The following is a 13,451-nucleotide window of genomic DNA, read 5'->3' on the forward strand; positions in this document are numbered from 1 at the left end:
ACTCCACCCTCCTAGCAGCTCCACATCATAGTTTGTGGGTGTGTGTGTGTGTGTGTGTGTGTGTGTGTGTGTGTGTGTGTGTGTGTGTGTGTGTGTGTGTGTGTGTGTTGTGTGTGTGTGTGTGTGTGTGTGTGTGTGTGTGTGTGTGTGTGTGTGAATGTGGTGATAGTGCGACTGAGTGGAAATTCTAGCTGTCCTCGCGCGTCACACATTGGTCGATGTTATTTGCCTGACATGATCAATATTGTCTACCCAATCAATATAGATGTACAACTTGGCGGAAGTTCAATTCCCGCTTTTACAAAAATTGATATGAAATCAGTCACTCATCTCTTGCTATCATATTCACTATTGAACTTCATTCAATAACGTTCAATTAATCAGAAAGGTTACTGTATAGGACTGCTGTAGATTCAGCCTCAAGGGGAGGACCGTTCTCTCTGTGGGCTAAGGTTTTAGATCGGAAGTAATTCGTCTGCGCGCAAGGAAGAAAGTTGTTTACAAACAGAAGAGAAAGTTGGACATGTAGCTAACTCGAGACAAACAGTTACGAAATAGCCTACAAGAATTCTTCTCCCAAGTTTTACACTCCGATGGGTTTTTACTTTAAGTAAGTAATATGTTCACGGTTTGAAAATGAAATATGCTAGATTTTAAGTTTGAATAGTCAGCTGTGTTGGCTAGCTTGCTAAAATACTGTTAACTCACCTGACAGACATCTGATTCTGGCAGTTATAACATTATAACTGCCAGCTAGCTAGAGGCTGATGCCTTACCTTGGTCAAATGTGTTTTAATGTGTCATAATTACAGACATTTCTTCTCTATGGAACAAGCAACGTTTTCTGTTGTCATTTGTTCCCGGATGTTGTCGTTTAACGTCATTAGTTAGCTAACTAACAGCTCGAGCCAGACTCTGAGACCCTGTTATTCAAACCTTGGGCACGAGGATGTCAGCAAAGCTGCCTACTAGCCAACAATGGTATGATGTGATGTGTTTGGCATTGGGTTACAAGGAGGTGTGTATGTCTGTGTGCTCGTGTGTGTTTGAGTGAAACAGGTCACGTGGTTTTGTGTGGCATGCTGATGTTTGTATGTATACCTCCTCCCTCCTGTCTTCCAGGTAGCTGAGTAAGAGGAGCAGGTGTGTATGGTTGCAGGTGTGAGAACCCACCCGGGGTCAGAAGTCAGGGAGGATGTCAGAGGAAGGGGGCAAGCTGACGCTGAGGCGTCTTGAGGGGCCGATCCACAAGTTCACTAAAGTAGCCCTGCCGACAGACCTAGAAAGACTACAGAGACACCACAGCAATATACTGAAGGTAACACACACACACACACACACACACACACACACGCGCACATATATACACACGCAAACTCACATCACCGACCATTGGAAGTTACTGAAGAACCACACAGAGAAGCAGCAACTGAGCTTGTTATTGCCTTACAGTTCCAGCATAGTGGACAATGGGATCGCCTTCATCAGGAGCACATCAATGCCAGCCGCACTGTGCAGGTAAAACATAGACACACACACACTGGCCTTGTGCTGAGTATATACGGTATGTTGTGACTGTGTGCTGTGTGCCTGCAGGAGATCAGGAGTGTGCATGTAAAATTGAGTGTGTATGTAAAATTGAGTGTGTGTTTTAAAAGTGTGTGTGTGTGTGAAGTGCTGCACAGTGTGTTTTCACAATGACACCACCATGTCTCTGGAAGTGAAGGATTCACCCCCACCTCCTTCCTTCCCTCACACACACACACACACTCAAAACACACCATTCCCCTCAGACCCCTTGGGAGGGGCAGAGTGCTTTCCTGTGTGGCGTGTGTGTGTTTCTGTCCGCTGGGCTGGGTGTGTGTAAGGAAGCTGAAGATGGGTGATGATACACAAGGACATGCAGCACAGATAGAGAAGTAGAGAGAGAGCAAGAAAGGCAGAGGGAAGCAGAGAAAGACGGTGTCACCCCACTCTCTAGGCAGGAAGTGAAGTCTCTAGCAGGAAGTGGGCTCCTCTGCTTTCTGTATTTCTGTCTGCACGCCTCTATTTTCATCCATCACTCATCTATTCATCCCTTTCTCCTAACTGTGAATATTATTATAGACCCCCCTCTCTGCTGCTCATCCCTTTGAGGGAATAGGTTAGGTAGTTTAGACAGCACACTACAGATCACTACCACACTCCATTCCCCCAGGGGGCAGCAGCAACCTTGTCCAGGTGGTTGATAAGCACATTCGGTGCTGTCAATTAGGGTGATCGTCAGTCAGAGTACCAGCTCGGAAAGCCTGCTGGTTTGTTTTGGGGTCTTTTAGTTTTCTATTTTTCCTTCTTGAACATATTTATGTTTACTCACCATCTGAACAAATAATAATCCACTTGGACCAGCCGACCAAGAGGTGAAGACGGAGCTGGCCCTGGACCTACGGTAAGGTAGCTGTCTCCTGGGTACATACATTCACACCTAGACGCATACGCTGATTTCTCACACAGACACACGTCAAATCAGGTTACAGACCAGTTAACTAGGCCTAAGACCCTCTAGACTTAGTGAGTGCAACAATATTAGCAGGCTAGTGAATCGGTTTTGTAACGCCCTGTGTGTGTGTTGGTGGGGCAGGGCCTATTTAGCAACGTGTGCCTGGTTTCACTTTCTCCCTGGCGTTTACTGTGTGTTTGTCTGTCTGGCCCCTACTGACTGACTGACTGACTTATTTATACAGTTTAGTTATAGGATATCCATCTATAACATATTTTTGTATCATGTTTGTGCTGTGTACTTGATCTTGTGTTTTGAAAAGTGACTACACCTCACCAGTCTAACTGTTTTACCAGAAAGGTTAAATTGTAACCTTAGAGTTTGCAGCATTACTAGTTATTGTTTATGGCCCTCTCATGGTAAATAATGACTTTAGGGGATTACGTAGATTACATTTAAGAGGTTTGAACCAACCTTCTCCAGCAGCACAGAGAGTTCATTCACCTGTTAATGTTCTTATTGTTGATGTTCTTTGTGTGTGTGTGTGTGTGTGTGTGTGTGTGTGTGTGTGTGTGTGTGTGTGTGTGTGTGTGTGTGTGTGTGTGTGTTTGTGTGTGTTATCTGTGAAGCATATGCTAACAGGCCTTTAGCGTTCTGACAGGTGTGTCTCCCGTGGTCATAGCGGCTCAATGCTAATCCAGTCTGCAGCTGTGTGTGTATGTTTATTCAACATGTCTAATTAGCGTGGGAGCATCTATTGGTCATGGCCTCCTGACCCCTGGTCTGGTCTGCCCTGGGGCTGATGGGTACAACCAGGGGAGGCCATCTAACACCCTCCTACTTCCCCCTCCTCACTCCTCCTCCCAGCAGAGACACTGGAACCTGTCTGTCTGTATGAGGGTGTACTTCTCTCTGTCTCGTGCCTCTTTTTTAAATCTATCTGTTGGGAAGTTGAACTACTTGTTGAACCTCTCTCTCCCTCTGTAGCAGTTGAGGGCTAATGTTAGAGAGATGGAGAAGCTGTGTGGACGTGTCCGCCCGGAGGACGGCCCCGCCCTGGAGAGGCTGGTTCAGCCAATCAGAGACCGAGCATCTGCTGCCGCGCAAGACTTCCTACTCCTGCATTCTAACCCCGCCCCTCTGCCACAGGCACCACGCCCCCCAGGCCACTCATCCTCAGGTAGCACCGCCCCCTTCCCTTCTATTCAACAACATCAGTTTATTCCATTCTATGGCAGCCATGTTAGCTCTTCCTTTATTGACCAATAAACTAACTAATAAATCATCTAAATGCTCATTATGAATTTCAGAAGCAGTAACATGTCCAGATCTAAAGTTGGTCACTCTGGTTCTCACTGACCTTGTCCATTAGGTGGTTCCCATGGTGATGATGTGGGCAGGGAGCCCCCTCCTGTCAATCAAACGCAGCTCCTCCTCCCAGTGATCCCCCTCAACGAGAGTGCTGCCGAGTCCTGGGACACCCTGGAGGAGGTGGGAATATTTGGGCCCCTTGTACTGTATTCACAAATTGTCTTAATAATAGATTAAGCGATCATAATATTTATTCATGTCTTTAATATGTCATATAGTATGTTTTTGTTTGTGTGTTATTGTTGCTGTGTTAATATGAGTTTGTTTTGTCAGGACCTGAAGGAGCTTAGCGGTTTGGTGACAGAGTTCTCTCTGCTGGTCCACGTGAGTATGCTATGTACAGTGCATATCGAAAAGTATTCCCCTTGGCTTTTTCCACATTTTGTTACGTTAGAGCCTAATTCTAAAATTGATGAGGAAAACAATTTAATCAACCTACACACAATACCCCATAATGACAAAGCAAAAACTGTTTTGTTGACATTTTTGCAAATAAAAACTGAAATATCACATTTACTTAAGTATTCAAACCCTTTAGTCAGTACTTTGTTGAAGCACCTTTGGCAACGATTACAACCTCGAGTCTTCTTGGGTATGACGCTACAAACTTGACACACCTTTATTTGGGGAGTTTCTTCCATTCTTCTCTAAAGATCCTCTCAAGCTCTGTCAGGTTAGATGGGGAGCGTTGCTGCACAGCTATTTTCAGGTCTCTCCAGAGATGTTTGATCGGGTACAAGTCTGGGCTCTGGCTGGGCCACTCAAGGACATTCAGAGACTTGTCACAAAGCCACTCCTGTGTTGTCTTGGCTGTGTGGATTTCATCAAGGATCTCTCTGTACTTTGCTCCGTTTATCGTTCCCTCAATCCTGACTAGTCTCCCAGTCCCTGCAGCTGAAAAACATCCCCACAGCATGATGCTGTCACCACCATGCTTCACCATAGGGATGGTGCCAGGTTTCCTCCAGATGTGACGCTTGGCATTCAGGCCAAAGAGTTCAATCTTGTTTCAGCAGACCAGAGAATCTTGTTTCTCATGGTCTGAGAGTCCTTTAGGTGCCTTTTCAAATCCAATTTTATTGGTCACATACACATGGTTAGCAGATGTTATTGCGAGTGTAGCAAACTCCAGGAGGGCTGTCATGTGCCTTTTCCTGAGGAGGGGCTTCCGTTTGGCCACTCTACCATAAAGGCCTGATTGGTGGAGTGCTGCAGAGATGGTTGTCCTTCTGAAAGGTTCTCCCATCTCCACAGAGGAACTCTGGAGCTCTGTTAGAGTGACCATCAGGTTCTTGGTCACCTTCCTGACCAAGGCCCTTCTCCCCATGATTGCTCAGTTTGGCTGGCTGGCCGGCTGGCCGGCCAGCTCTAGGAAGAGTCTAGGTGGTTCCAAACTGAGCAATCGTGGGGAGCTGTATGGACAATTTCTTCAACCTCATGGCTTGGTTTTTGATCTGAAATGCACTGTCAACTCTGGGACCTTATATAGACAGGTGTGTGCCTTTTCAAATCATGTCCAATCAATTGAATTTGCCACAGGTAGACTCCAATCAAGTTGTAGAAACATCTCAAGGATGATCAATGGAAACAGGATGCACCTGAGCTCCATTTCGAGTCTCATAGCAAAGGTGCTGAATACTTATGAAATTAGCAAAAATTTCAAAAAACCTGTTTTCACTTTGTCATTATGGGGTATTGTGTGTAGATAGATGAGGACAATTTGTTTTATTTAATCCATTTAAGAATAAGGTTGTAACATAACAAAATGTTGAAAAAGAGAAGGGGTCTGAATACTTCCCGAATGTACTGTATGTACTGTGTGATTGAGTGCTGACAAGGTCAGCAGATAATGCCTTTCTGGTGTCTAATGAGACAGGATGAATGACAGGGACATGGCTACGTAACATAGATAGCCTGCTGCGGCTATGCTAACCATGCTGTTAGCACACAGGGCAGTGAGGGCACTGACAGACAGTGTAGTGAGCGACAGCTAGCCTAGCGTCTGTCTGTCTGGTTGGATTCATGCTGGGGCTCCTTAGAGAGCAGGTCACAGCACACCACAGGTTACTGGAGTGGGGCTGCAGGCAGGTGTACTGCTGGGGGAGGGGGGATGGTAGAAAATGGGCCATAGGGGAGAGGTGGGAGACGAGAGAGGATAGGAGAGAAGGGGGCTGTGTCCATGGGGAGAAGAGAGGAGAGTGCCGTGGGAGAGAACCCAGGCAACAGGGCGTATGGTAGGCCAGGAGGAAAACAGACGACTCTGATTATCACTCTATCCTCTGGGAACGAAAGAGCGATAGGAGTGGGAGGAAGGGAGGGTTTAAACATGGTGAGGGAGGAGGGCAGAAAGAGGTGTAGAGAGAGAGATTTTGGGAGAGAGAGAGACCGACAGGAGATTGTTTTGGAGAAGAGAGCATAAAGATGTTTTAGTGCTGTGGTCTCTCTGGGGTGACTGGTGTCGTTCAGGGACCAATACTCAGCCTCTCAACCAGAGGGTAAACACTTCTGTGTGTCGGTGTTTCTACCTGCCTGGGGATTTGAGAGAGAGAGAGGGAGGGAGAGAGGGGGACAGAGACAGGCAAGGTGAGATGTTCAGACGCAGCCTGCTAGTGTCTGACTGAAGCACTCATCTCCCGCTGTTCCACTGGCTGGAGCCTAGAAGCTCCACATCCACCAACAACCATACATACATCTGGGATTTAAAGGGAGGGAGGGTGAAGAAATGGGAACCGAAGTGAACATGAGTGGGGGAGAGATGTGAGGACTGAGGAGAGGAGTAAAGGCGACAGCATGCTTCGGTTCAGAACGAGTGTGCTCGCATAATCCCTTAAGACCTTTGTTTGAAATACCAAGCAGATCTTAGTCACGCAATTTTACATCCAAGATGTTTGGTGCAGTCTCCTTGAATGACATCAAACATTTAATTGAAGAATCCCTACTGTTGACCAATCACAAATGAAGGGGTGTAGACTTCAGCTACCGACTTCGGCATGCCTGGAGAAAATGTTTTGTTAGCATGGCCGGAAAAACCCTCACCGAAGACCAAAACTAACAAAAGCGTCACAAAATGCCGTCATAATATATGCGGACACCTTAAGGGAGAGGAGAATGATGGATGGAGGGAGGGGACCGTAACGGAGAGGAGGGAGTTAGGGGGCAGTAAGGGAGGGAGTTAGGGGCAGTAAGGGAGGGAGTTAGGGGCAGTAAGGGAGGGAGTTAGGGGCAGTAAGGGAGTTAGGAAGGAGTTAGGGGGCAGTAAGGGAGAGGGAGGGAGTTAGGGGCAGTAAGGGAGACGGAGGAGTTAGGGGGCAGTAAGGGAGGGGAGGGAGTTAGGGGGCAGTAAGGGAGTTAGGGGGCAGTAAGGGAGTCGGAGGCAGGGGCGGTTCTGGGAGGGGCATGGGGGGCCAGTGCCCCTATGACAACAATTTTGGACCCCCTTGTGGCCCCCCTAAATGTGGAGTATGAAATCATTTTTACATAACAAATTTTTGCTATCCTTCTTTTTTTACATCCGTTATTAGACAGTGGCAACGCGGAACACTAATGATTATGAACATGGTCTTTTGCCTGCTAATGCCTGCAATGCAGTGAAGAAAACGATATGACAACAATAACGTCTAATGTAACTGGCCCCTCTAACAGTACAACTGGCCCCAGCTTGGCCCCCCCAGTTGAAATGGTCTAGAACTGCCACTGGACGGAGGGAGTTAGGGGGCAGTGAGGGAGGGAGTTAGGGGGCAGTGAGGGAGAGGGAGGGAGGGAGTTAGGGGGCAGTGAGGGGGCAGTGAGGGAGAGGGAGGGAGTTAGGGGGCAGTAAGGGAGAGGGAGGGAGTTAGGGGGCAGTAAGGGAGAGGGAGGGGGCAGTAAGGGAGAGGGGGGGGAGTTAGGGGGCAGTGAGGGAGAGGGAGGGAGGGAGTTAGGGGGCAGTAAGGGAGAGGGGGGAGTTAGGGGGCAGTAAGGGAGAAGGAGGGAGTTAGGGGGCAGTGAGGGAGAGGGAGGGAGTTAGGGGGCAGTAAGGGAGAGGGAGGGAGTTAGGGGGCAGTAAGGGAGAGGGAGGGGGCAGTAAGGGAGAGGGGGGAGTTAGGGGGCAGTAAGGGAGAGGGGGGGAGTTAGGGGGCAGTAAGGGAGAGGGAGGGAGTTAGGGGGCAGTAAGGGAGAGGGAGGGAGTTAGGGGGCAGTAAGGGAGAGGGAGGGGGCAGTAAGGGAGAGGGGGGGAGTTAGGGGGCAGTAAGGGAGAGGGGGGGGAGTTAGGGGGCAGTAAGGGAGGGGAGGGAGTTAGGGGGCAGTAAGGGAGAGGGAGGGGGCAGTAAGGGAGAGGGAGGGGGCAGTAAGGGAGAGGGAGGGAGTTAGGGGGCAGTAAGGGAGAGGGAGGGAGTTAGGGGGCAGTAAGGGAGAGGGAGGGAGTTAGGGGGCAGTAAGGGAGGGGGAGGGAGTTAGGGGGCAGTAAGGGAGGGGAGGGAGTTAGGGGGCAGTAAGGGAGGGGGAGGGAGTTAGGGGGCAGTAAGGGAGAGGGAGGGAGTTAGGGGGCAGTAAGGGAGAGGGAGGGAGTTAGGGGGCAGTAAGGGAGAGGGAGGGAGTTAGGGGGCAGTAAGGGAGAGGGAGGGAGTTAGGGGGCAGTAAGGGAGATGAGGGACTTAAAAAAGCTCAGGATTGATCATAGTCATGACTGAAAGCGCTACAGAAAATGTATACCTGTTGTCTGAATATTGTCTATCCATATGTAATAAGTAGCTAATGTAAAAAGGTACCATGTCCATAAAATGTTTATAGTATGTACATACAACAACTACAACTACAATAAGGAGGGAGAGAAGGATGGATGGTGTCCAGCACACAGAGAGAGGGACAGCTGCCACTCTGAATATTTCATGAGCTCCTCACAATAACCCCCCCAGACCCCCTCCTACCCCAATATAACCCCCCCAAGACCCTTTCCTACCCCAATATAATCTCCCCAGACCCCCTCCTGCCCCATTATAACCCCCCCCAAGACCCCTTCCTACCCCAATATAATCTCCCCAGACCCCCTCCTACCCCAATATAACCCCCCCCAAGACCCCTTCCTACCCCAATATAATCTCCCCAGACCCCCTCCTGCCCCAATATAATCTCCCCCAGACCCTACCTTTTCTACTTTACACCCGCATCACCCCCCACAGACAGATACACACACTCATTTGTGGTGCTGTGTCGAGAGGGACCAGGTCAGCGGTGTGTGTCTCCAGTGTATAAACCCTGTGTGTGTGTGTGTGTGTGTGTGTGTGTGTGTGTGTGTGTGTCAGTCCCAGCAGGAGAAGATTGACAGCATAGAGGAGAACGTCAACACAGCAGCAGCCAACGTGGAGGAGGGGACCAGGAGCCTCGGGAAGGTGCGTGTGAGCGTGTACACGCGTGTGTGTGTGTGGTGTTTGGGAGATCGATGGCACTTTGCCTCCCAGCCATTCTACAACGTTTGTCCCTATTGATCCAGCAGAATACGGAGGAAAGCTGCAATTAAAGAAATAGAGAGAATAGATGGAGAGAGGGGTTAAGAGGTACAGTGATGGAGGGAGGGAGAGAGGGGTTGAGTAGGGGGTGTTGTCAATGGAGAGTGCAAGGTGTGTGTGTGGGTGCAGGAGGCGAGGAGAGGTATGAAGGGCTATTTAATAGCTCTTCAGGAGCAGCGTTTGGCCTCCCACTGTTGGCTCAATACACACACACACACACACACACACACACACACACACACACACACACACACACACACACACACACACACACCCCTCAGAATAAAGTCAGACTGACAGCTCAATACCCACAGACATATTACAAGCTCAGTGTGGTATGTCATGTGAGTTCTATACGGCTGAACAGACGCTGCGCGTACACACCCTTTGTGAGTCTAGTTGCAGCCAAAATATCACAATATTAAAAAAATTGGTCTATTTAAGCGTAAATGTACCACCTCTCACCCCATGTTTTGATTGATAAATGGAACTTCAACTCAATTCAACTTCCTGAATTGATGAAGTTGAAATGGGATTGAGCCCACATTGAGGTCCAGAATATTCAAGGGTATGGGTGTGGCTGTGCTGTTAAGGGATCCTGAGGGGTCTAAGCGGTCTAAGGCACTGCATCGCAGTGCTAGAGGCATCACTACAGACCCGGGTTCAACCCTGGACTGTATCACAACCAGCCGTGATCGGGAGTCCCATAGGGCGGCGCACAATTGGCCCAGCGTTGTCCGCATTAGGCTTTTGGTGAGTTTTTTGGGGGCTGTTCGGGCACAATTTTTTTTCTGCTAGGCAACCCGAAGTTGGCGCTCCTTCGTCGGTAATTGGTCAACAGTAGGGATTCTTCAATAAAGTCTTTGTCATTCAATGAGAAACGACTTGTTTTCATGCACATTCTTTCATTAAGAAATACTGCACCAAACATCTTAGTTAGATGTAACTAAGATCTCCTCGGCAAAATTAATGACAGATTTCTTGAGTTATCTTAATTCTATTTTGAGGAAGTGTATTCTGGCTACGGCATCTCTAAATGGACAAATAGTACTATTGCTGCTTTTTTTCAAATTTTTCAGGTCTTTTAAGGGAGTATGCTAGGCTGGGCTAGGCGTCAGCTGAACTGAAGCATGCTGAGGCCTTTAGAAGCAGTGTGTGTAGATAGAAGAGGTGTCAGACAGCAGTGTGTGTAGATAGAAGAGGTGTCAGACAGCAGTGTGTGTTGATAGAAGAGGTGTCAGACAGCAGTGTGTGTTGATAGAAGAGATGTCAGACAGCAGTGTGTGTTGATAGAAGAGATGTCAGACAGCAGTGTGTGTTGATAGAAGAGATGTCAGACAGCAGTGTGTGTAGATAGAGGAGATGTCAGACAGCAGTGTGTGTTGATAGAAGAGATGTCAGACAGCAGTGTGTGTTGATAGAAGAGATGTCAGACAGCAGTGTGTGTTGATAGAAGAGGTGTCAGACAGCAGTGTGTGTTGATAGAAGAGATGTCAGACAGCAGTGTGTGTAGATAGAGAGTGTCAGACAGCAGTGTGTGTTGATAGAAGAGATGTCAGACAGCAGTGTGTGTAGATAGAAGAGATGTCAGACAGCAGTGTGTGTTGATAGAAGAGATGTCAGACAGCAGTGTGTGTAGATAGAAGAGTGTCAGACACAGCAGTGTGTTATCTGTCATCAGGACAGGTGCCATTACACCCCTGCTTTACCAACACCCTGTACTCTGAACTTTCAACTTACCTCTGGTTGATTAAAATGACCTTCGCTGCCATGAGGTGAGGGGCTGGGAGGGCGTTTGAACTGGATCCATTTAACTGTTAATCTGTTAATCAGCCGTGGGAGGGGGTAGTGTGTGTGTGGCGGAATGTTCAGAGGAGTCACTCATTTACAGCCATCAGTCTAAAGGAGCGTCTTCCTCTCTGAAGATAACAGTATTAATAAACACACACACACCTCATTTCTCCAATTTTAATAAATGTGGGTAATTAAAGTATACAGCTTTGATGATGGTGTGTGCGCATGTGTTGCTGTTTGTGTGTGTGTGTGTGTGTGTGTGATCATGAAAGGCCAGGTAGATCTGAAGACTTCTCTCTTACTGTGTGTCTTAGAACATCAAAGGAATACCCCCCTGAGTGTGTGTGTTATATGTGTGTTGATTTGTCCCAAGTGAAGTTTCTTCTTATTTCCTTGTCTTTTTAATTGAATTTAAGAATCTTTATTGGGATAAAAAGTCAAGAAACCTAGACTGTCAATGCATGTAGTGACTCGTCTATCCCTCTGTCCTCCCTCCAGGTGGTGGGCTACAGGCTGGCAGTGTTACCCGTGGCGGGGGCAGTGTTAGGGGGGGTGTTGGGTGGTCCGCTGGGCCTTCTGGTGGGGTTCAAGGCAGCGGGGGTGGCAGCAGCGCTTGGAGGGGGGGCTCTGGGGTTTGCAGGGGGGAACCTGGTCCAGAAGAAACGCAGAGCTAGAGTAGAGTCCCAGATGAACCAGCTCACTGCACCCCCTACGGAACCAGAACCACCGCTGGACAAGTGACTTCTGATTGGTCGTGGCGGGACCTCTGACCTCCAGAAGCCTACACTGGTCCAGGTACTGCCCGACTACATTGCAGACGCATGCTAGAGCTTACATATCAGCTGACCACATCATATGATATAGCAATCTGATGCCCGACTGCACAGTTGAAGTGGCGCACAACCATTGGTTGATGCAACGCCTGCGCATCTAGTCAGGCAGGAACTCAACCAAGATATCCCTCAGACTAACTGACTGTCCGCTCAAACAATCTGTTGTTTGACCAATAGCTTTGCTCTCTTTACTGTGGTAATAAGGAACTCCTTCTCGCTGCCAATAGACCGAGGAGAGGTCTGTGAAGAGAAGCCTACTGTGAAGAGAAGCTTGCCACTGGGATCTACCACTTCCCAATCAATAGGACTTTTAAACATTGTAGGAGAGCCTTGTTGAGGACCTGAGTGTGAAAGGGAGGTGTGTGAATGCTGTGTTAGTTGAGTGTGATGTGTGTGTGTATATATATATATATATACACACACACTGGGTCTGTTGGCTTTGTATTTAAAACTTTAAAGTAACTGTCCAGTGTTTCCAGATTTATATTAAATATGACCTACACATTTTTACAATATAAATGAAAGTTTTCCTTCCAAAATCAGCTTTTCTGTGTTGGAATGGTGTGGGCGTATACTGATCTTAAAAATATTCATGCGAGTAGACCGCTGATTGGCCAGCTCATCATCCTCTGAGGAAACAGCAAGTTTTGAAGTTTTTTTTATTTTTATTGTTCTACAATTAATGTTTTGCCCACAAATACGAGTATAGGATGAGATTACAGAACTTTCACTGCACAGTTACTTTAAGTGTATGATTAATAATGCACATCTTCTCATAATATATAGTAGCAAACACTACACCCTGCCTAGTTTTGTAACATAAGTCATGCTGTTTGGTGCCTTTTAGTACAGACGGAGAGATGGTAGTCATGTTATTATACTGTGTTTCTTGGACAGACTGTCTTAACTACCCTCAGTCTTTATCAAATACACACTCAGTGCCAAAGCCAGACACTGCCTGGGTCAAGCATCTCTCTAGTTTATGAACTTATTGATGTTTATCTGAGTCTGCCAATATGTCTGCTGCTCTGCTTAGAGTATAGAGCTCATTAGAGGGAGGAGGAGGTATAAACAGCAGTAAATGTCAAGACTGTGTCCTGGTCTGAACCCTGCTGGAGAGGAGCCTCTGACAGACTGGAATGTGTCAATTTGACAGACTGGGGAGCAGAGAATAAGAGTGAGTGATTGAGAAAGGTTAGGAGGATAAACACAGCTGTCCTGGGTGTACCCATTACCAGGTAGAACGTTGTGATGAGTGTGAGGCCAAAGTTTCCCCTCTTAAGAGTGCCACCATAGAAACAGGTCACACCTGATGTCATCTACTACAAGTGACCTGTAACCTCTGAACTCAGACCAACTAAATATGGATGCTCTTAATCTATGTGATTTACTGGGGTTTTATATTTGCCAAAGAAAACCAATAAAATCTGCTTCTGATGAAGGAATTGTGTGTGTCAGGAGTCTTCTCTGTAGAACTGAACAAACAGA

General features: G+C 47.6%; 1 protein-coding gene across 2 annotated transcripts; it reads left to right on the forward strand.

Moving 5' to 3' along the window:
* Positions 1-440: 440 nt before the first annotated feature.
* stx17 (syntaxin 17) lies at positions 441-13,408 on the forward strand. Of its 2 annotated transcripts, XR_001325708.2 has the most exons (9): positions 441-610; positions 1,123-1,318; positions 1,453-1,518; positions 3,467-3,659; positions 3,852-3,970; positions 4,124-4,174; positions 9,133-9,219; positions 11,629-11,925; positions 12,168-13,408. XR_001325708.2 is itself a non-coding variant. In XM_014184045.2 (8 exons), exons 2-8 carry the CDS (start codon positions 1,196-1,198, stop codon positions 11,869-11,871), a joined length of 882 nt encoding a protein of 293 aa, XP_014039520.1. In that variant the 5' UTR covers positions 441-610; positions 1,123-1,195; the 3' UTR covers positions 11,872-13,408. The 2 variants fall into 2 exon arrangements, 1 of the variants encoding a protein (XP_014039520.1); XM_014184045.2 differs by having other exon boundaries at positions 11,629-13,408.
* Positions 13,409-13,451: the final 43 nt, after the last annotated feature.

Source organism: Salmo salar, chromosome ssa02 (assembly GCF_905237065.1).
Source record: "Salmo salar chromosome ssa02, Ssal_v3.1, whole genome shotgun sequence".
NCBI lineage: Eukaryota > Metazoa > Chordata > Actinopteri > Salmoniformes > Salmonidae > Salmo > Salmo salar.

Excerpts from the sequence above, each read along its gene's own strand:
- stx17 (XM_014184045.2), top strand. The coding sequence starts at position 1,196 with ATGTCAGAGGAAGGGGGCAAGCTGACGCTGAGGCGTCTTGAGGGGCCG. Across the intron at positions 1,519-3,466 it reads ATGCCAGCCGCACTGTGCAG|CAGTTGAGGGCTAATGTTAG; the intron begins GTAAAACATAGA and ends CTCCCTCTGTAG. Across the intron at positions 9,220-11,628 it reads GGACCAGGAGCCTCGGGAAG|GTGGTGGGCTACAGGCTGGC; the intron begins GTGCGTGTGAGC and ends TCCTCCCTCCAG.